General features: G+C 39.4%; 1 protein-coding gene across 9 annotated transcripts in view; it reads left to right on the top strand.

Annotated features, from left to right (window-relative positions):
* The window catches only part of LOC102234746 (SRC kinase signaling inhibitor 1), a 94137-nt gene that overhangs the window by 58515 nt on the left and 12343 nt on the right, over positions 1 to 23279 (top strand). For 8 of the 9 annotated variants that reach the window (XM_023341344.1, XM_023341347.1, XM_023341349.1 and 5 more), the window contains 11 exons: positions 8072 to 8273; positions 9641 to 9770; positions 11143 to 11314; positions 14062 to 14969; positions 16755 to 16844; positions 17102 to 17142; positions 17369 to 17392; positions 18838 to 18998; positions 19747 to 19922; positions 20770 to 20900; positions 22789 to 22936. In XM_023341344.1, the coding sequence (XP_023197112.1) occupies positions 8072 to 8273; positions 9641 to 9770; positions 11143 to 11314; positions 14062 to 14969; positions 16755 to 16844; positions 17102 to 17142; positions 17369 to 17392; positions 18838 to 18998; positions 19747 to 19922; positions 20770 to 20900; positions 22789 to 22936 (2183 nt within the window). The remainder of the gene's footprint in view (positions 1 to 8071; positions 8274 to 9640; positions 9771 to 11142; positions 11315 to 14061; positions 14970 to 16754; positions 16845 to 17101; positions 17143 to 17368; positions 17393 to 18837; positions 18999 to 19746; positions 19923 to 20769; positions 20901 to 22788; positions 22937 to 23279) is intronic. The other variant, XM_023341346.1, reaches the window with a different exon arrangement.

Genomic DNA, 23279 nt, shown 5'->3' with positions numbered 1-23279 from the left:
CTGTTTCATTCCACTGGGCAGGATCATGATGTGCTGTGACACCAACCACTCAAGACATTACTGCTGATGACTCCAGACACAGCTAGTGCTTTTCAAAAGCACCCCGGCAGTCGCTCTGTGTTTGTATTGTCTAAAAATAAGCCCATAGTCTGTTTTAGACTGAAGACGGGTCAAACTGTGAGGAACCGAGTTTAGCAGGAAGTGAGAGATGGGAACAGCAATAAGAATCAAGTCAGTTATTAAAAATAAATGGCCCTTGCAGACTCCTGGGTTTACAATGATTCACTTTATTAGGATGATTAGTGTCACCAAGCCAGAAGTCAGTCAGTGAGAATTTTAACCATGAAACAAGACATCTCAATTGATTCACTGAGACATTTTATTGATCCCGCATTGAGGGAATTCATGGAGCAAAAAAGGGACATAAAAAACAATAAAATATAATTTAAGATATAAGACTGAAAGCTATGCACAATGTAAAAAAATAGAAAACTGTGATATTACACCTTATAAATTGTGAATAGCTGAAAAACTGTGGTATTTCACAACACCAATACAATGATAGTTGCGTAGATGAGAAGTTATGGAGGCAATAATGTTAAGAAGTAGTAAAAATCAACTAGTTATTGATTTGTACTGCTTCTGCATAACACCTACAACACCAAGTTGTAGGTGTTATGCAGTATGAATGATCTGCAGTATCTTTCCTTCCTATGATGTGAGGTGTAGCAGTCTGCTTCTGAAGAAGTTCCTTAAGACAAAAGAAAACACATTAATTTGATAAAGTTTTCAAGTCATAAGAGGACCTAAAGTTTCATTACTATTACTAAATGCAAAATTTGAATTTGTTCAGTACAGGTAGATTAGAAAACAGGGCTCATTTTGATGACACTCAAGCAGAACCAATCAGGGGATCTGTAGATGAAAACATGACCAGATTCTCCATTTTTGTTTAGCGTCTCTCATCTATATTGTTTTTCTCAATCTCTGAATTTTAAGGACTGTTTCTGAATTCACTTGCAATAGGAACCTTTTATCATTGCAACCGCCCCACTGATAAACATTTTACTAATAAACTGAAAAAAGAGGATTTGCTAAGAGAATCTATATAAAACATACACTCTTTATATGCTGTTTGATATTACAATCACTTCAGATGACTTTGCAGACTGATTTGTAGATTCTTGAATTTAAAATGCTGCTTGATTCTGTTTGTCTTTCCCTGGACATGTTGAGGGACAGGAAATTTCCCCACAAACTCCAAACTTATTGGTTACTAAAAAAAACCCTAAATCCTTTATGTCCTTGGTTCTCTATGCTGTGAGCAAGAAAAAGTGAGGAAATCCATTAGTGAATATTTTGAAGCAGCTCTACATTGATGCTAAGTTGAGGGAGAGAAAATGTTAGGCTGCAACAACAGGGAATCTGATCCCATCTGTTCATCTCCATTATAACATCATGGTAAGTTGATGTTCTTCTCTGACAGGAACACAGAGACAGAACGGTGTGTTTGTATCAGTGATGTCCGGTTGGATGGGCATGTTTTAGATCTCCAGTGTGTTGACACAGGAATGTCTGCTCATTGGTGGCTTTGCCGCTGCTATTTGCCTTCTTATGGACGCAAATTCAACTAAGTGAGATCGTGAAGAGTGTGTCTGTTATAGTGTCTTTTCTGTTTTGGTTTGGTGAATTTAAAAAAAAAGAACAATCAATCAACCAGAGATCAGTCATTGGCTCTCATCAGTGATTGGCAGGTTATTTTGTTCATTTTTTTATTATCAACCCTCCCTATTTTAACTTTTTGAGTTGCTGGAAACCTGATAGATGTTAGGATGTTGCACATTGATTCAGAAGTAAGAATAATCTCACAAATGTATCACCTTATGGGGAATATACTGTGTATGAAATTATATTCTCATGCATTTTAAGCGATTGAAATATTCTGAAAGGCAGGTCAGACCTCAGAAAACTGAAAATTAGTGGCGGTCAGGAAGAACCCGATTGGTGCCTCTCATGTTTTAATGGAATCTCAATCTATTAAGAAAAACTAAAAATGACTGAACTCATTATTTGCAAAACAAGTTGTCTCTTCTTGAACAGTTTACAGTACTTGTGGTGTCCTTTTAAAGGATGTGACTGGAACAGGTTCCATGTAAAAAAAAAGGCTTCTCAACCCTAATGGCAGCGTTTTTGTCCCAGTGAGATGTATCATCTCTAACTCATTCATATGACTGCTGCCGCGGCCCTTGAGCTGTTCAGCTGTTGATATGATACTTGGTGGAAAATCTCTATTCCCCAGCCTAACGAGGAGAACCACACAAGTGTTTTCTTCCTCTAAAAGGCTTAGAGTGCAAAGACTGCAGGCCTCCCCAACTGGCACTGTGCTAAGGCACGTGGCCAGAATCCACTCATTGGCGCTTGACTGCCATCTGCCATCATTGCCAGGTCTGTTGAGCAGCAATCAAATGTTTGAACTTGTAAGAAAGATTCTTTTCAAATAAAACATTCAAAGAATATCCTTTCAGAAAGAGTTGGACAAAGGTTTTGAAAGGATAGGTCCATGTCTACTCAAGACTAAGTGTGACTTGCATTTGTATTCAGTATCCTTTACTCCAAGTCAAATTAAATGCTAAATAAAAGGCATTAGTTGTTGTTTAGTAGTTTGATTTTTTTAATATAAATAGATTTGTTTGGGGAACAAATATATTAGAGAATGAGCAAATATGCCCTTTGAAATGCTGGAAGGGCTGCGCAGATCCAAAGTTCTGTTGTACAAGTCATGCACTTCACAAGTCTAAGAGAGTGGCTAAAAGAAAGCCATGTGAAACCCTGTTTGCACTTTGACACACCACGTATCTGGGACACAGCAAACATTTGGAAGAAGATACCCTAATTGTATTTTTTCCTGGCCTGCATGATTATGCATGGAGTGAAATTAACACTTGGAGCTCACCGTCCTAACAGTGACACACGGTGGCAGTAAAATCAAGCTGCGAGGATGTTTCTCTTTAGTGCAGACAGGGAAGCTGGTCACAGTTGTTTTGGAAAAGGGTTGGAACTAAACATAGGGCAGTCCTGGAAGGAAGCCTGCTCCAAGCTGCTACTTGAGACTGAACCAGAGATTCACCCTCAAACAGTGGAACTCAACATTCAGGCAGAACTGGAATGGAGTGGTTTAAATCATAGCATATGGTCGAGTCAAAGACCAGACCTGATTCCAAATTAGCTGCAACTCTCGATAATTGCTGTCTATACTAACTGACTTAGCTTCAGCTAATTTACAGAGAAGAAATGGGCAAAGAATTGTAGCTTTAATGTGCAAAGCTGGTAGAGACATACTCAAAAAAATCACTGTCGTTGGATCTGATGAGAAAGGTGGTTCTGCACAAGGTACTGAGTTACAGACGACTGGATTTAAATGGTCTTGTCATGTTTTCAATTGGAAAGTACTTTCCTTTGTCTTCAAAATTATGCCATATGTCAATTTGTCTGATAAAATCCCAATAGAATACTCTGAAATTTGTGGCAGTTAAATGACAAAATGGGAACAAGTTCAAGGACTGTTCATGTGTAGTTTCCCATAGTAATACATGGAAAGGAATTTGAACAAGAACATTTTCCTCTCACTTAAAAACAAGTGCCCTTGAGCAAGTCGATTAATCTGAAGTTGCTCTGCAGAAAGTGGAGGATCTTTGATCTAAATCAGGAAGCTTGTGTGTGGACATGGCATGTTTTCTGCTTGGCTCCTTCACCTGCCTTTCCTCCCTCAGGATGTTGTAAAGATGCTTAGCCTGTCCACTCGCATCACACAGCAAACGTCTCATTACAAACGTCTCTTCATATGACGTGACACAGAGATGCACAGCAGAACATGCTGGTTGATGTTAGAGCCTCAGATGCTCTTTGATTAGTGTCACAGGAAAGGAATGCCACGGTACGTCGAGGTAATCTCCGTGAAATCTCAATCAGAGGGCGTGGCCGGTGGGAGGCGGTTGGCATGTTACAGCTGTGCACAGCTGTCTCCATCAATCAAGTCTCTGCTTTAGCTGCTGAGAATCCTTTATCTGAATAGTTGCCTGACAGTCTTCAGAGAGAGGTGAAAATACAGTTATAAAAGGCTAAAGATGATGCTGGAGGGAAAGGTAAGGATCAGCAGAACACAATTCAATACAGTACTGTGTTAATTCACAATTTATTTTGGATTAATTTAGGGTTTAAATTGAACAGCGTCCTAGTGTGATAGAAGATCATGTTTAAATTGGTTTCTTTGCTCAGTTGTCTTTTAGGTATTGATGCATAACTGGTCCAACAACTGAATGTTGCAGAGCTCAGAGTTAGTGGCCTAACGAAATAGGTTACTCCTAAAATGATCAGTTACTTCACTGAAATGGGAAGAAGAACCCAAAGTTCAGAGAAAATGGGTTTAAAGGTCTTTAGAAAGCCTCAAACTGTGGATCAGGATTAATGTATTTGATCTGGCTCCATGGATTTAACATTTACAGAAAGTAGGAATGTCTTCAAATTCTGTGTAGAATTTACAGGAATTTCTTGCGTGTCTGAAACTTTTCATTGCTTTTAACTGCAGAACGTCGTACTATTGCTATTTATGAAGTTCCATCCATCCATCCATTTTCTAACGCTCTTGTCTCTAGTGAGGTTGGGAGGGTTGCTGGTGCCTATCTCCAGCTAACGTTCCGGGCGAGAGGCGGGGTTCACCCTGGACAGGTTGCCAGTCTGTCACAGTATTTCTGAAATTATTTTAGAAAATTATTTACAGTGTAGTTTATGCATTTGATTTTACAGTAGCAGAGTTAACTGATCTCATCATCCTATTGAGTTTCTCCCCTCCTGCCTGCTTCCTATTCAATAGCTCTTTGTTACAGTTTTCCTGTAACAAATGGGAACGTTGCTGCATGTAAATGTTGGTTAGATCATGGTTTCATTTTTTCCTCTTAAATAGTTTATTTTTCTGACTAAAAACTTTATTTTTTTTACCCCTCCAGGGGTCTTTTGTGGGCTCTAGTGTCCCTTATATGACAGTAGGCTGACAGGAAATGGGGGAGGAGAGGAGGGAAGTCATGCGGCAAATATCGTCGGATCTGGGAGTCGAACCCGTGACGGCCGCGTCGAGGACTGAAGGCCTCCAAATATGGGTCTCGCTAACCCCTACGCCACCATGGCATACACCCTGACTAAAAACTTTTGTGGAAGAATTTATGCTCTGACCATCAACACCAAAATCAAGTTTTATACATTTGTTTTTATTTTATTTTTCTTTAGGATCATTATTTTAAAAGGACCAGTAAAATCATCTTTCAATGAAATGAAGGACTTTGTGAATTTCTTATTAGAATGGCTTTAGCTGATTGCATCGTCTTCTGGAAAGATAATGCATTTGGATAATCCACAAAATATTTAGTGTTTTTGGTTCAGTTAGAACCAAAAAGCTATTTTATAGTGAAAGAACATTTTTCAAAAATACTTAAAAGTTCTTTTAATTTGAATTCTAAAAGCTCCTTTTGAATCTGTAGCAAATTCAGCAAGTTAAATTCAACAGACAGGGTATTTACACTTGAAAAATACAAAGTACGACTTATTGTGATTGAAGACTGAACCGATTGTAAAAGGTCAGTAATAATAATTAGTTTTTTATTGACTAGTTATTATAAGCAGCAATGTAGAACATTTGTCATGCTGCTTCTAAAAACCTGGGCTGCCCTAAAAATTGGGGTGTTTGTATTGAGTCCAGAAAAAAAAATGCTCCAAAGGTTAAGAAGTTGAACCTCAATGAGGTCAAACTGTTGAACAATCTCCAGAACAGGACGCTCTGCAGTGAGCTCTATATAATCCTGTTTGGCACAGCCGCTGCAGGACTCTTGGTAATCACAACAGCAATGGCACTGAGCCAACAATGTCACCCTGACAGGCTGATACAAGAAAAGAAAAGTTTATTACCCCACTGATTTTCAGATAACCTTTACAGTTGGCGATGTTGCTCATTTTTCAACCTCAGTTTGGTTTTTCAGCACTGAAGTAATGAGCTGGAGAAGGAAAAATTGTGAGAGTAGAAGAAAACCACATTTTCAGTCTTACCTTTGGGTTAATTTATTATCAAATGCGTTGTCAATGTCTGATTTTCTTTTTCTCGGTTTTCGCATGATTGGATGGTATATATTACTGTATATTCAACTGAATGTGAAACTATTATGGAAAAGCAAACACTGAACAAAGTTTGTTGGCACCACTGGCTCAATTAAGTTCAAAAATACTTTATCCATTCCAAAGGTATATTAGGTGTTGTAGTAACTCATCATCCATGTGTCTTCAAAGAGTCATTGCAGATGGTGATGATGTGGGCAGGAAGGAAGTCTGGTAGAGCTAAGACTTCCAATAAATCTGAAGAAGCATCTGACTGAATTTTGTTGCTGTATGACGGTCTCATTACTTTCATCTAAGTTGTCAATTTGGCTGGATTACAAAAAAAAAATAAATAAATAAAAAATCCCAAACAAAACAAGTACCATCTACTGATTATTACTCTTTTAACTGCAGCCAAAATCACATGTTGTGATTGAAGACTATTTTGAAGATTCACTGAGTTTTACTGTTGGTGTACACTAACAGATTACTCTCCTTAAACCTCAACTTAAAGAGAGTTTGAGCAAATCTAGCAGAAAGTATACATATAATTGAATATAAACTGAAGAATGCAATGCCTAATTTTCAGTACTTCATTTCGCAGTTTATTCTCCCTCTTTCTTAATTTCTCTGGTGTCTTTACGGCTGGGTGAGCTCTGTCTCAAACCTTTATCTGCTCCTCCTCTTCTTTACAGATCACTAAATAGAAACTTTATGATTTCCAATTGTTGTGTTCCATTTCCTTCAGTAGCTTATGTCTTGTATGACTGAAAGCAGAAGGTGTGCATACGCCTGTCGAACCTGTTCTGAAACCTTATCTCTCCAAACATGCGAGAGGTGGCTCATATAATTCAGTCATGCTGTCCGTTTCTGTGAACAGATGTGTTTTTCTGATCTCTGTTTAAGTGGAACTAGTGAATCCCTAAGAGGCGTTTAGCAGCACTGTGCTGGCATGATTCTCGGTGTCTCTTCCATGTTTGCTCGCTGATGCGTGTCTGAACGTCATGGCTCTCCCTGCTGTAATTTCATGAAGTTCAACAACACCCACAAACCATATGTGAAAACGAATTTCAGACCTCAGATAGACAGCCTGTGAATCCAGGCTCTCTGGGAGCTCATTACTGGACTCTTTGGGCTGGAAAATGTCCGTCAGTAAAGATTCATTAAAAGCCAGCAGAAGCGTCTGGTTGTGCTATAATGAGAGGTCCTTCAATATTAGGTCCCCTCAAGGGTTCAGATTAGACAGGTGAAATATCACTGGAAATCTGGGTTACCAGTTAAGGTCATTAACTTTACATTGCTGATGTTTGCTGACTCGGTTACTGACTATTCTGTGGCAAATTTCCTTGGTCTGTTCGACTCCAGGCGCAGAAATTCATTTAGGTCCATTTAGTTTCTTGCTGATGAAACATTTTATTATAACATAACTGCTGCTGTCTCTTCTGGTCTCCTTTATCTGCTCCTACTTTCTTCTTTTAATTTAAAAACATTGTTCCAACAGTTTCTGTGGGTTTTTTCCCTCCTCGTTAGGGTGGATCATGCTGAATGGACTGTTTGATTGCAGCGCTGAATCGACCCGCTTCAGTTAACCTGACAGGCAGTGCAGCTCTAATTTTATCTCCAGGATTTGTGTCTGATTTTTGTCTTCGACATTAAATGTTTTGTGTGACTTTTTTTCTTTGAATGAATGTTTCGATATCATTGTTTGCTTGTGTTCTTCAGCACCATCTGTGATGTTTTGGTCAATTTATTGTCTTCCTCAGATCTCGACATGTTAAATGTTCAATCTCATGACGGGATAATTGGAAAATTATTGGAGAAAACCTTTTCCCTCTGAAAGTAAAATGACATCTTATCGTAGGTTTGAAATCATGAGGCAGCATCAGCCCTTTTTCTGTGCACTCAGATTTTTTCCTTCTCTCCTGTTTTTCAGAGCCGTACGCCCCGCGTGACCCGACTCAGCCCAACTCAGCCAGCTCTTGCAGACCAGGCCAACAGGGTTTCTTTTGCCTCAGCTGAAAATCTGGAGACCATGTCTGAACCTGACATCCCCATCGGCTTTAACCGGATGAACCGGCTTCGCCAGAGTCTTCCACTGGCCCGCTCGTCTAGTCAGGCCAAACTGCGGGCACCAGGTCAGGCCACTGTGCTTCTTTAAATCAGCATCAGAAAGTTCCATATTTTTAGTCCTCATGTTACTAAGCACATAAGGGCTCAGTCTCAATGAGCTTGTTAAATATTAAAGTTTGTAACAGGAAGTATGGATTGTCTGGTCACGTTAAAGGAGAAGGCATATTCTCAAGAAGATGAGAACGGAGCTTGGTGTAGCTGCAGTGAAATGAGCCACAGATACTACTGGAATAAAGAAGAGATGTTTGGTCATAATGCAAAGCGCAATGTTAAGAGACAACTAATTGCAGAACACAACACAAACCACTTAAACTCTGTTGTGTTGTAGCAAATGGACTTGGGCACCTTCCAGTAATTCAGTCGTTCATTAAATTCTTTTGTATTCCAAATTATTCTACAGTCAAATGTGAGGCCATCTGTTTAACAGCTGATGCTTGGAAAGAACTGGGAAATGGGCTGAGAAGAGAAAACTAAACTGTTTGAATCAGGTGTATTTGAACCTCCCCTGCTGTAGATCATTTGAAGACCCCTCTGAAATTTTTGACTTAACTCTCTGTGGAATTTTTTCAGCAAATTTAGGAGTCCCTGTGAGCAGACAGTCATTCAAAGGTCTCACTAAATATTTAACCAAATTTAAAAATGATTTTTCCAGTCAAGTCAACTGTAAGTGGTGATGAGTTTGGTAATTATCACTAATTGGGCATGAACTTTATAAATGTTCTTACTTTGAAGACTGGATCCTGCAAATCCTTCTTTAAGTTGATCTTTGCTCACTTTATTCAGGCTGACAAGTTCCTCTTGAAATCAGCTAAAGTTAGTAAGATATGACGTGCTTTAATGCCAATGATTCTGCAGCCTTGACCGATCAACAGCTTATCATGCAAATTCCCCCTGGGCTAAATGTGAATTATGGATTTTATTGACAGCTTAGTCCTGTTTTTGAATACATACCAGTCTGTCTTCAAATGATCCCGTCAGAACGTGTGTCATGTCTGATTAATGGCTTCGTCAGAAAGAAAATTCATCTCTTGAACAACTTCCCTCCAGCATCTGAGGAGGAGGACGGTGTAGCATTTTGTTAGACTGAAACAGTGCAGTTATTGTGAATTTTGTTAGCATGTATGTCAAGACCATTTTCTAAGCAGTTTCTGACTGTGACAGCTATGATGCTTTAACTGAATAATTCATTTCCACTGCTACAAACCAAATGTCAGTTTGTGGCAGAGCTTCTGAGGCCTAAGCTGCTCTAAATCACACCAAAACAAACTCAGCATATTTTATGTTGTGATTGCTAAAATCGAAAAGATAAATTAATAACTCAAGGTAATAATTCTCTTTCTCCCTCATTGCTTCTCCTCCTCCATCTTTGCAGGAATTCTCTTCCTCCAGCTCGGGGAGGAAATTCGCAGGGTGCACCTGACCCATGAGTTGACCAGCCTGGACACCCTGAGGGCCCTCATTGTTCACATGTTCCCCCAGAGGCTCACCATGGCCATGCTCAGGTAGGCGATGATGACTCACAGATATGAACACATTATTACCACATTGAGATGTTTATCGATCTGTTTAAGATGACGCTTGAACCTCTGCAGCACTACATTTACACTTCATTTAGTGGCAGTTTTATAAATCAATCTCAGATCAGGAGGCTTACAAACACTAAAACAACTACGAGTAAAATGAAAGTTTATCGAGCTAAGTCTTTAGTGTTTTATATGGTTCTCTTGGGGGGTTTTTTTGTGCTCATTTTCAGTTCTCCAGAAAAGCAAACCTTGTGTTGCTTTTGAATAGGAGAATCAGATCTGTTCAGTAGTGATTTAAAGTTAGGTCAAATCTGAGTTTAAGTTGTACCGAATTTATGAAAATTATTTTTAAAAAATCATGTTTGAAAAATGGATAAAGGCTTTGGTCTCTTACATCTTTACTTCATTCTAAAAAGAACTTGATACAAATTGTAATAAGAAGGAATTATAACAGATGCTCACCTGACCTCTCTGGCTTTGTGAGCAAAAGGCATTCCCACAGCATTATGCATACACCAACGTGTTTTGCCTTGATGTAAAACTTGTTGTGTTTACGTTGATTTGCTAATTTTCCAGAAACCATTTTTTCATGTTGACCAAACAGTGCAAAGGGGGCTGAAAAAGACGTTTGTCCTACTTTTTAGATTTCAATTTGTAAGAAAAAATACTATCAAAAATATTTGACAGTTTGCCACACTTCACAATTATGGGCTACTCTGTGTATGTTTTTATCATAAAATTCTAATAAATCAGGGATAATGGTCCACTTGTGATATTAAAGGAGTCATTATACTTTGCAAACTGCATTGCATGAGTGTTGCAGCCTAGGGTCAAGAAGGGGAACTGAAGTGTGTGGGGTTGATAACATGCTTAGTGATTGTTAAAGTAGAGGTCAGATTCACAGCAAAATCTGTATTCATCTCTTTCTGAAAGCCATTTTTAGCTGAAGACCAACATCCCATCTGTCTCTTTCTTATCTACTGCCATGTTTGGAGTGACTGCTTAAAATCACAGTTGGTGTAAACTGACAAAATGATGAACAAAGGCTTGATGCTATCCTTCTCCAAACAATGTGGTCAAAACAACATTTCCATCAAGATGTTAATTATAGATCGTCTGTGTAATCTGCTGACATTTAACCATTACAGACTTAGTATTACATTTCTGATGCTAGGAGGCAGTTCTCAGTTAATTGTTTCATTACAGGCGCCTCAAGCAGGTAAAGATCTTTCATTTATCTGTGAGTGAATCTCCATCACTGTGCATTAGCAGCTAACTGGGGCTCAAATTGTCTTTCCCGGCACTGTTTATCATTGATTTTCATTTTTTTTTCATGATTATTGATCTGCAGGTCCCCCAGCACAGCTCTACTAATCAAGGATGAGACTCGTAACGTCTTTTATGAGCTGGAGGACCCGCGGGATGTTCAGGACCGCTGCGTCATTAAAATTTACTGCAAAGAGCCCATCTATGGCACTTACCCCGGACACCACAACCCCCACATCGCTAACGGAGACTTGAGAGTAAGTGTTCAGTCAACCGAATTATTAAAATATTGACGACTTTACGGTAACGTTGTAATCAACATAAATATTTCTCAGCTAACAGAATAATGTGGTGGCACAGAACCATCCAACTGGAGTAACAATTAGCACCAAAAGTCAGAATTCCCCCTACTCGAAGCCCCCATGTTCCCTGCTGCGTCACTGTTTGCAAACACTGCTTGGTGTTACGTAACGTCTCAGAGCTGAATTGGTTTGCCGCCATTGTGAGTCATGTGACCTTTTTCCTGGACCAGTTCCAGGCTGTCACATCTTCAGCGCTGACTCGGCTGGACGCCAACACAGTAAAGCAGAAAACACTGTTTCACAATGACACAGGAGCAGACCAGCTTATCTTACCTCATGGATCAAAATATTTGTATTCCTGCACCTGAAGTGTGCTTAATTTAAATGCAGTATATCTATTCTGGAAAAGGGGCCTGGAGAGAAGGGGAAAATGGGCAGTAAATGATCAAGGACTGCGAATGCATTTGGGACTGTAGCCTCACCATACACTGCACCTGCACTACCACTGAGCCATGTGGAGCCTTCAGTAATATATGCTTCCAATTTTATTTTTTTTTCAGAATTACTCAAAATGCTGGTTGTATGAAGTGCAACCGAGGTGACTCAGTCCCTTCTCCATCTTTCCTATTTACTGTTAAACAGGGGCCAGTAGAGCTGAGAAAATCTTAAGTATACACACAGCAAATAATAGCCTGGTTATCATAATAACTGGTCTTTAAAAGCCTGGTTTATATTTATTTCTTACAAATAACACAGTGGGTGTTTGGTACACTGATGGCCAATTTTTCAATGTTTTACACTTTTCCATATGCAGAATTAAGAGACGTGTGTAATTTTCTTCATAGGTACATCTGAACTGTCAGACGGTCTAAAACAAATCTGGAAAAAAATCACATTGCATGATTTTATTTTCTTAGATAATTAGAAATGCATTGCACGAAATAAATATTTTATCACCTACCAACCAGCAAGAACTCTAGCTCTTACAAACTTGCTCATCTTTAAGACACCCTGCTATCCTCATTAAATCATTATGTGTGTTAAAGAAACTTGTCCACACACTTGGTCTGATTGCAATGCTTCCTCTGTAGGGTAAGCCTAAAGAGGACATCAGGGACAAAACTGTAGACTTGAGAAAGACAGACTTTGGTGAGAATGTGATGATTGTTGGTGCAATTGTTAGAAAATCTAATCTTCCATCAATGGACCAGTTTGTGCATCCAGCCAGCCAACCACCTATCCATCTATTTTTCATTCAGTTATCCTTCTATTTTTCTGTCCAGCTGTTGGTTTACTTACATATCTGATTTTTAGTTCTCTGCAAACCTATACTTTAATTGCTGTCTTATAAATGACCCACAAAAACTCGTTCATCTTTTATGTGTTTAAATAAAACTGGGACAACTTCAGCCATTACTAGTTATTAAAAGTGTTTAATATTTTCTATTCTTACAGGAAGAAACCAGTTCTAAACAGATGAATAACATTGTGGAGAGGCAGACATATGTTGTGCTCACTCAGTGTAAAGTGTATCTGCATGTTAAACAGCTGAAATGAATTAAGAGCTGAAGGCAAAGAGTGTTTGCTGAGTCCTATGCAGCCGAACAGCTCCGAGGCTTTTTGTTTACATGCCTGTGTGTCTGATTGCGTTTCTCCCTGCCGCTGAGGTGCAGCTGCCCGCTAATGTTCTGGAGGTCAGCTGTTCCCATGGGATCCACCGCCGCCTTCAGCTCTGCTCTGAAATCTTCAGAGCGTTTTACACCCTTATCGAACAGGCAGCTTTACCTCGAGTTTTATGTGTGTAAAGTACATTGGCTGCTGCTTCTGTTGTCAAGGTGAGGATTGAGATGTGTGTGTGTGTGGGGGGGTTATTGAACTCCTGACAGTACAGCCCAGATTATTCCCTGATTGCAGAGCACAAAAGCATGACCAAGACTGCTGAGGCCAATCCAAGCCCTGTGCCTGGAGGGCAGGAGATGGTTGGGAATAAGATTGATTGGTAGATTTTTCTCAGAGAGAGAACGGGCAGCTTTAAAACGGCACCACGGGATAAACTTTAGGGACTGCAGACTACATAGGGGTAATAACATGTCGGTATGTCCTCAGCCTAGTTAAAGAGAGTAGCTGTTGCTAAGATACAAGATAGAATATGATGTCAGCTGTGAGACTATCCTCAGGGTGTTGTTGCAGGAGTCCTCTGGGTTATGTGGAAATATTGGCGTTTCAATTTGCATAGTCTCCTGGAGATGGCTTTGTGCGTCATGAGCAATTACAGTGTTGTCTTCTTTTGTGTTTTCTTGCCTCATCCATTACTTTTGTCTGCTAAGCCTGTGCTGAATTCAGAGCTGCTCATCTTTTATTGCCTTCCTCTCTGAAATGTAAGACTGATGCCAAAAGATGTCCTTTGTATTCTCAGTCAATAAACTATCAGCTCGAAGAAGCAGTTTGGTCTTTCCTGATGATCAGAAAGTAGCATCAGGAAAGTTATGGTGAACTCAGACTTGCTGCAAACTGTGATGGGGTATTATGAGCAATTTCCATTTATTTTATTAAACAAAAATTGGAAAATAATAGAGTACTGATTCTGAAACATTTTTCCTCTCACCTACTGTTGTAGATCATAACACACTGAGTTGTATTTCTGTCCAGTTTATGAGGAGACTTCCTAATTATCAGTATCTTTGCTTGAATTTTTTTCTCAGAGGGAGATGGTGCATGCGCCCCAGGACTCTCCATCAAACCGTCGCCTCGGTAACCCCGCCATGTCCTCCCAGCATTCGTCATCCTCTGCTTCACCTCCTCAAGGCTCACCGTCCCGTGCCCGCCTGCTCTACAGCTCCGGGAGGCCTTCGTCCTACGCGGGGCCGCCCCACCACACCCACTCTTTACCTCACCCACACTCCCAGTCCCATCACTCCTCTCCCCTCCAGCAGCCCCAGCTCCACCAGCCCCACCACCCCCAGCCGGCCTTCTGTACCTCCTCCAGCGCCATCCTGGAGCGCAGGGATGTGAAGCCTGATGATGAGGTGGGCGGTTCCAGGAGCATGGTGCTGCTGCGAGGAGATGGAGGTGGGATCTACGCAGACCCGTACGCTTTGGGCCCAGACACGAGTCGGCTGAGCTTTGCGGCAGGTCCTCACTCTCCTCTACCTGCCCGAGCCGACCCCTACGCTTCCTTATACCGCCGCGGGGGAGGACCAGGTCCAGGATCAGTTCGGTCGCTAACCTCCTACTCTGCTGCGGCGTTACAGGGAGAGCTAATGGAAAGCGGAGTTCTCTACAGGCCCGGGGGGCCACTGTACAACGACGCCTACACTGCTTCCATGCTGGCAATGGGTCTGAGGGTTCCACCACCCTCTTCTCCTCAGAAGATACCTGATATGAGGGATTCCTACGGGGGGACTATGTCCACTCGCGGTTCTCCAGGGAGGCAGAGTTTAAGAAGGGACTCGGTTACCTCCTCTGTGTTTGGCGACAGCCCCAAAGTCCGGGGCCAGGGTCCAGGGTTGGGTCTGACAGCAGAGCAGCTCTGCCTTATTGGTGGAGGTGATGGAGGAGGCAGCACTGGAGGCTATGGGTCACCGCTGATGGGGAATGAAACTGAGACCAGGTAGGATGGCTCATATGGAGCCGTTCAGATTCATGTCATATGCAGAGGAAAAGGTAGACTGCACTCATTGCTTTCTCTAACAATGCATGACATGTGTTACTTCAGTCACTGATCCTTAAATTGGGGACTAATAAATTGGTGCTCGTCTCATATGTTCACTGTTGAACTGTATCAACTGTTTGCATTTAGTTTCTGTGTGTTTGGCGGCAACATTGCAGTCATGTCTAGTCACTGTGTGGTTGGAAGGATTAATATTCATCTTAGGTCATCTCTCTTCGACCATCTCGTTTCACAGCTCTTCTTAAGGGGCAATCGCTGCCTAACAGCTGCTCTAATCTGCTTGATGGTACTTTTATTGAAAGGATTCAACACCTGCCGCATTTGATTCCAGCGTTTGATGTTTCAAAGGTTTCTCTCTTAAATTTTGAATCCAGTTTGGCATCAGTACTTGGAGTAAACACACTGAGTAAGTTAGATCTTGTCTCTACTGTAAGTATGTGAAAACAAAACCTTGATTGAAAGCACACTTCAATGAAAACATTGCTAGTGTGCAGTTGGAAAATGCCAACTGCACCTTCATGACTATTTGTACATGGGATTAATAACTGATTTCTCTCATTTTTTAAAATTAATGTACTTCTTGTCAGTTGCTTGCTTATTTACTTGGCACGTGGCACATTTTTTATTTGCTGCCTCCTGTTGTCAATCGTATAAATCTGTGTTTTGGTTTTGTAGGTTTAAAGATGTCCAAGGATAGATCAGATGCTGAACTTCTTGGAAACATGAGCATGAACATCACTGTAAAATTCATTGCACTGGTATTTAAAATTTGATTTGACAAGTCTAATGCAAAAATGGCCTTTTTACAATATTTTCCTGATATGGATCTGGTCTGCTTAACTTATTAATACAACATTTATTAGGTGCACTTTGCTAGTGCCAAGTTGGACCTCCTGTTGCTCTCAGAACTGCCTTAAATTTTCATCACTTAGAAATGAATAAAGCATTGCTCTTCACACCACTGTTCAGAGTGAAACCGTTTCCAGTAGACCAGCAAATATTGATATTCTTGTAACTGTTCATCTTGCACCAAGGCACTTTAAATTGCCTTGTTGCTGAAAATGTGCTATATAAATAAAATTAACTTACCTTACCCCACTCAAAAACTCAGTTTGTACCTCAGAAAGTTGCCTCATGTTTTAATCTCTATAATAAAAAAAGTTTTTGGCTGCTCATTGTCAGTCAGATTTTTGCACAGCTGTTTTTAAGTGATAGTTTTGCTGGACAAATTATTTAGATAGGATTAATCTGCCATGTTTTTTTTTTTAAATACGGTGACTACGTAAGGTGTGCAGAGTCAACTCTAAAAAAGTCAAGAACAGTAGATAAAGCAATGCAGCAATTCATTGATAGGTAACAGACCAACAAGTATTTATCTTTTAGCAGATGTATAAACATATGAGTATTCTCACAGTTAAGGCTTGGGCTCAACTATTCTTTAAAATGAAAATAACATTTTTTACAGAACTAAAAAAAAAAAAGAAAAAAATCGGGGTAATTCCTTAGCTGCTTGTGTGCAGTCAAGACAGATTATTATTCCGATGCTAAACATAGATTACTGTCCTCTAATGCATTTCCTTGTTTCTACAGTGACTCTGTGATGAATTTAATGCATCGGAATCACCTTGGTGGATAATTTTGTTGCAGCACTTAAGTGCTCTTTATAAAATATGCATGAAATGTCTGTTAGTTACAGTATCTTTTGGATTTGTGGTCTGAATCCAGGGAGCGAATGGAGGCAATGGAGAAGCAGATAGCGAGCCTGACGGGGCTGCTGCAGAGAGTACTGACCAGAGCGCCTGAAGCTGACAGTCCGTAAGTTAAACATGCTTTTGCAAAAAAAGTAAGCATGTGTGTTTACATTAACCTCCTATAGATATTTGTTTTGTCAGGAATCTATCTGTACTTAACATGTGATAGAACATGTAACGGATCCTTATCGGCTTTGTTTTGCCAGGAGAATTTTTTTTTTTATCAAGAAAACATAAAACAAAATTAAATTTTTCCATCATTCAAAAAAGAAGGATGTTTACATAATTTGTTGATGATACGTGGACATTTCTGTCTTGCAGGGAGAAGCTCGAGACGGCTAGTGACTGTTCAGGAAATGACCGTAAGTAATTCCTGCTTCCACCTAGTCAAACCTCCACTGCTCATCGCTGCTACCTCCTGCTGGCCACATAAATTAGCTTTTCTTTCTTTCAAAACAGCTGCTGTTTCATTTTTATCTGCTTATATCGTATGTGATTGTTTTTAATGGCTGTCTTCTTTATTTTTGTCTTTTCGTATTGCTGGCTTTTGCTCTTGCTGCTTTGTAACTGCTGCTCATTTTGTTTTAGCTGGACAAACTAAAAAAAAGAAAGGTAGCTACAGTTTGTGTTCCTGTAGTGTCTGAAACATGTTCCCCTGTCTGCCCGAGTCCCTCATTTTTATCCTTTTCTTGGAGATCCATTCGCTTCCAAATGGTCTACATACTTTCCATGTGTTGTCTTAAAAAGACCTGCCTCTCTGACAACTGTTGTCCTTCAATTTTCCTTGTTTTGTGTGTGTTTAAGGTAGAGTTCATAGAGTTGCATTAAATTGACTCACAAAGTTCTGTGAGCTTCTACTTTTTTTTGCTTTGAGTGTTTGGTAAATACTACAATATCCACTGATTTTTATGGTTAATTTGTTGCAGTGTAGTTACAGTTGCATCTCAATAAATGATTCCATCTGTCCATCTACCTGTCTTTCCTTCCGTTCCTCGCCAATCAGTCTATTAATACACCCATCCATCTCGTAATTTTAATCCAACCATCCTCTAATTTTTATTTATTCCATCCATCTTGTAACTTTTATCTACTGCTCCCGTTCATCAGTCTATCTGTAAAGCTTCATGTCTCTCCCATTGGATTCATTTGTCAGTTCGTTCATCCATCCATCCATTTTGTAATTAGAACTTTTCTGTCCATCTACACTTCAATCCATCCATTAGCCTACTCGGAACCATCCATCTATTGTAGACTGATGGTCAATAAGAAAAATGATCTTAGCTCAGGCTGTAATCTGTGGACTCTTTGTTTCTACTTAATCAAAAATATTTCAGTTCTGCATCTTTATCTAGAGCACTGAAGCCTCAGACAGAAATTTGATGTTTCTCAAATTGTGGCTCAAGTGGCTTCAGTTCTTCTTTGTGTAGCTTTTATCATAGAAAGTTTGGTCAGTCAGACAATGTCACCTCGCCTCCAGAGACTTTGTGATTGAGTGTTTAAAATATTAATTTTATTTCAGACCTTGCTTCATTTTTTTTTTTTTTTTTGGTTTAAGTTAATTAAAGTCAGCTTAAATGCAACTCTGTTCTGAGTTCCTTTCCGTGTTCCTGTTCTGCATGATTCATGTAACCCAACACACCAATTACTGTGGGAGCTTAGCTGTCATTGTCATTTCAGAGGATTATCAGATTTGGAAGCTCTCATGCATTTCGGTTGTCTCTGGACGTTCTTATAATGAGACACTTGAAAATGTTTTTCATTATTGACCTATTTGTCCCTGAAGCCTCCCCATGTTTATTGTTCTGCGTCCTCTCCTGATCTTCAGCACTGATGGATGTTGTCCTGTTTAAATATTTCTAGCAGCAATGTTCTGCTTAGAGTAGATTAACCTATCATGATTTTAAGATTTAAACAACTCAAAGATTAATTTAATCTTTAAATTTTTTATTTTAAAAAAAATCTTTGGGACTATTTCTATCAGCTCTGAATTTTCCCTCAAATGAGCCAAAGCATAAAGGAGCGCTCACTAAACTTGCATTTTTCTTTACGTTGATCAGCTCTGACACCATCTGCTCCCCTGGCTCTGATGCCCCCTCCATGTTTGGCGGCCAACCAGCCCGTAGCCGTGTCCCGTATGCAGATGCAGCTCCACCTCCAAGGCCTGCAGCAGAACACCAATGCCCTGCGCAAGCAGCTGTCACAGCTGCGCAACATGCAGGTGTGGATGTGGACTGAAAACAGCTGTTCAGTGTTGGGACTCCTTTTTGTTGCCTGTTCTTAAAAGTACTGTAATACCAACACAGTTACAAAACTTATGGAATAACATCATTGAGTCAATAGTAAGTAAATAAATAAATAAATGTGGAAACATTCAAGGAAAAAAACAACATTTGTTTACATCAGCAAAACAAAAATACAAAAACATTTTTAATTAAATTGAGAATGTATGGAAAAAGTCATAATTACAAAAGACTGTTAAATTTATTGTTAGGTGGAAATATTACTTTTAAAATTCCTTGTAAAATTGAGCAGCTTAAAATCAAAAGCTACCTTTCTAACACTATATATTTTTGGACCTCATACATCTTGCATATCTTCAGGTCTTGCAAAGATCAGTCACTTCTTCCCTCAGGCTTTCACTGGTTAACACAATAAACACTTTACAGCCTGAGTACTCCACAGTGAAACATAACAGTCATGTTTGCACTTCCATAGGATGCCTTTTTAAAAAAATAAAATAAATAAAGAAAAAGTATGACACTGGCACTGACGAATCAGAATTTAAAGAACCTAATGTAATGAGCAGAGCTCGTCTCAGGAGTCATTAATGCTATAAATATTTATACTTTTAAGAACTGACGTTTTTTTTCCCCCTAATCCACACATGTAGTTTTTATTTACACATGTAAATTTTTATTATTATTTAAAATACTCAGTCTCTAAAGATAAAAAAAAATGTTTTTCAGCTGGAGAACCAGGACTCCGTTCTGTCTCTACTGCGTCAGACTGAGTCTGAGCTGAGCCTCATGATGCTGGACGCCATGCGACCCCAAGAGGACCCGCTCCAAAGACAGCGGCTCTTAGTGGAAGAGGAGCGGCTGAAGTATTTGAACCAGGAGGAGCTTCTCATCCAGCAACTGCAGTGAGTTCAGAGCACAGTTAACAGATGACAGTTTGCAGTTTGATCAGAATAAAAATGCAAATAAAGTAATGTAAATGAAGCGTTATGTTTTATTAAGCCCATATTTCTGATTTGAAATAGTTTTTTATTGGTCTGATTTAATATTCTAATTTTAAATGTCACGTTTTCATTAGCTGTAAAGGGGAAATTATAATGATTAACAAGGTTATGTATATACAGTATAATACAAGTTTTCTAGCATACATGGGAGTGTAAATCTATCATGTTTCACTTGGTGACAAAAGTTCCTGAAATAACACCCCAAAACACTTGTACTGTAGTTGTAATGGCTGCAAATGGGGATTATACAAAATATTTACTCAGGAGAGTTTCATTTTTTTTTTCTTTAGGTCTGGTGGGTTTAAATGGAGACACATATTGAAGTTTTATTTTCAGAATTCCTTAAATGAAATATCAATGAAACATTAAAGAAGAAAATATTCTATTTTTAGATGCTGAAGAAGCATGTTGTAAACATTCAGATCTGAACATTTATGACTTTTATTTTGTTGTATTGTGAAGAGTTTGGTTTAATTAGTTGCAGGCATGTTTATTTTCTCCTTTTTTTTGTGCATGTCTCAATGATTATGAAGGCCCTGGAGAGTCAACAGTGGCTGTCGTTTCTAATTCGTTGCTTTTCTGTGTTAACCCAGATGTATACAGTAATTGCTGAACACATAGCAACTGGTCTGTAAAAGCAGATTTTTTTTTTGTCTGTTTAGAAAATCATGTTGAATGTTGTGGCGGAATCGTCTCAAACACTGCGCCACTTTTATTCCTGAGGGTATTTGTTTTTGCTTTTTCACAGCGACCTGGAGAAATCTGTTGAGGAGCTGCAGAGGAACTCGTCTGTCAACCACGGCCTGGTGACGGAGCAAGAGGTGGAGCAGAAGAGCAAAGAGCTGAGGATGTTGGGAGAGACTCTCGCTGAACTCAAAAGTAGGGACTGCTTTGCAAATTGGTTGTTTTCTAAACCCAGTGGATGTTCAGGATCCAGCTGAGGTTGATGAGAGAGTCACTATCCTGAGTTTAAAAAAGTGCTTCAGTCTATTGCAGCCTCTAACAGTTTATTTTTTAAAGAACCTGTATTAACCTCCATTTATCTTCCTATCAACTCTAGTCCTGCTGAAGAAAAGTATTCCCTTATCATGCCTGTTTTGTGGTGTTCAGTGTTAATTTCTACCATATACAGTGTTTCGAATGTAGGCAAAATCATTCAGTTTTATCTAATTTGACCAAGGCACCTTCTTCCACAGTTTTGCCCTGTCTCCTGCTTGATTTATGGAAAACAGGACTTCTTATAGCTTTCAACACCCTTTTTTTTACCACCAATCCTCTCATAAATGGCAGAATATTGTAACTCTGCCAACAGATTCTCTCATATGAGCTGTGGATTTCTGCCACTCCGCCAGAACCTGATGGTTATGTACCATTTTGTGCATTACAATGCCTATCACACAACATCTTAATTAAATAAGTTGAAGTTGGTGTTTTAATGTAAAAAAAATAATAATAATTAAAAAAAAAAAGTACTTTCAAAAGGTACTTTAAACTGGTGAGACTAGTCCTATGTAATAACATAGTCTTGTAAATATTCAAAGTGAAATATGAAATGGTATGTTAGTTTTAGCTAGAGGTTGTGGTTCAGGTGTGAGCAATTCAACATTAATATTTATGGCTCTTCCTACAGTTTAATTGCTGTTCATGAAGTTTCAGTTTTGGCCTCTTGCCTTGCTGCCCTGACCTGTGTACTACTCTCTGTTCACTGAATATTAATGAGTTATTCTGAAGCTCTGTGGGGTTCGTTATAGCAGAGTGTTATATCTGAACACTTGTTGTTACCATGTCCAACAGGTCCTACAAATGTGAGAAAAAAATTACCCTGAAAAAAGAGCGAGATCCAAATGTTTAAAAGAGTTGTCTGTTTGGGATGACTGACTGCCTGAAATTAGCTTTGCCAAAGTTTGTGGATAAAGTGAAAGTGAAGGTGAGCTCTGTTCATTATTATAAGATAATAGATATCCATAAAGCTCTGGTAGTACATGAACAGCTTTGAAGGTATCTCACTTCAGCTATCCATTTGTCGAGATTTGCTGGACTTTAATAAATACTCCAGAGTTATTTCTTGCCCTTATCAGATCCTTGGTTATCGCAAGTCCATTCCCATTTCTTTGAGTCTTCCATATTTACAAATAAGCAAGCTAGAATTAGATCAGAAATCACTATCAGTAGTTTGTTGTTCTCAGACAGAACTTGTCGCTGGGTGAGAGGATTATCTGAATTGCCTTCCCTGCCCTCTTAACTTTTTGACTTGATCTTGAACTAGCTGAAGACTGCGGATGTATATCGTTGGGTTTCAAAGTAAATAATTTCCACAAAGACACCCAGAGGATTAATCTGTTTTTGGGATTCATCTGTTTTTGAAAATTTGGAGATACAAAGGTGAGGTAGTCCTGACTGTATTGTGTATTTTAGTGAATACGATGCACACATTGACAAAGTGATGTGTGATTGGGTTGTTACAAATGTGGGGAAAAAATACTTTCTCATTGATTACATATTGATGGTCATGTCGATGTTACTCATCTCTGAGATTCTGGCTATTGAGGTCGATGCCCTGGTGCAGTTTTAAGAGCTTAAAGTACCTATCCTAATCTCATTACTGATTTATAAAGCAAAACAAAACAAAAAACAGTATTTATCAGTGAGTGCTCGTGCTATTTAAATTTCTAATTAAAGCGAGCTAAGAATAAAAGCCTGTGGTACCCTTTTCTAATAACACGACACGCAGTTTTCTCCACTTATCTCCTCCTCCTCTCTTCCTCAGACCAGTTCCCCAGCCTGCAGAGTAAGATGCGAGTGGTGCTGAGGGTGGAGGTGGAGGCTGTTAAGTTCCTAAAAGAGGAGCCTCAACGCCTGGAAGCTCTACTGAAACGCTGCAACACCATGACTGATGCTCTCTGCACACTTCGCAGGTATTCACATCAAACGCTCCACTTTTTTTTATCAGATAGTTTCTTACTTTGATGTTAAACCAGTTTGGCTCGTGCAACACATTTCCGAACATGGAGCTTTTGTGCGTTTAATTTGAAAGCAACCAAAAAAAGAAAAGTGAAACCATGTCAAAATTATGCCCATACACAAAAGTAGAGAATGGAAACCTTACTGTTTCCATTTAAAAGGAAAGTAGTCTGCCATTTGCAGATGAAAAAATTGATTATATAGTCATCACCAAAGCTGAGCACCACTTTAAAGTTTTCATACACTTTGTGGGTGTAATATGACGAAAGCCAAAGCGTAGATGTTTGTTCATATTGT

Source organism: Xiphophorus maculatus, chromosome 10 (genome assembly GCF_002775205.1).
Source record: "Xiphophorus maculatus strain JP 163 A chromosome 10, X_maculatus-5.0-male, whole genome shotgun sequence".
NCBI lineage: Eukaryota > Metazoa > Chordata > Actinopteri > Cyprinodontiformes > Poeciliidae > Xiphophorus > Xiphophorus maculatus.
This window is presented reverse-complemented; position numbering and strand designations above follow the sequence as displayed.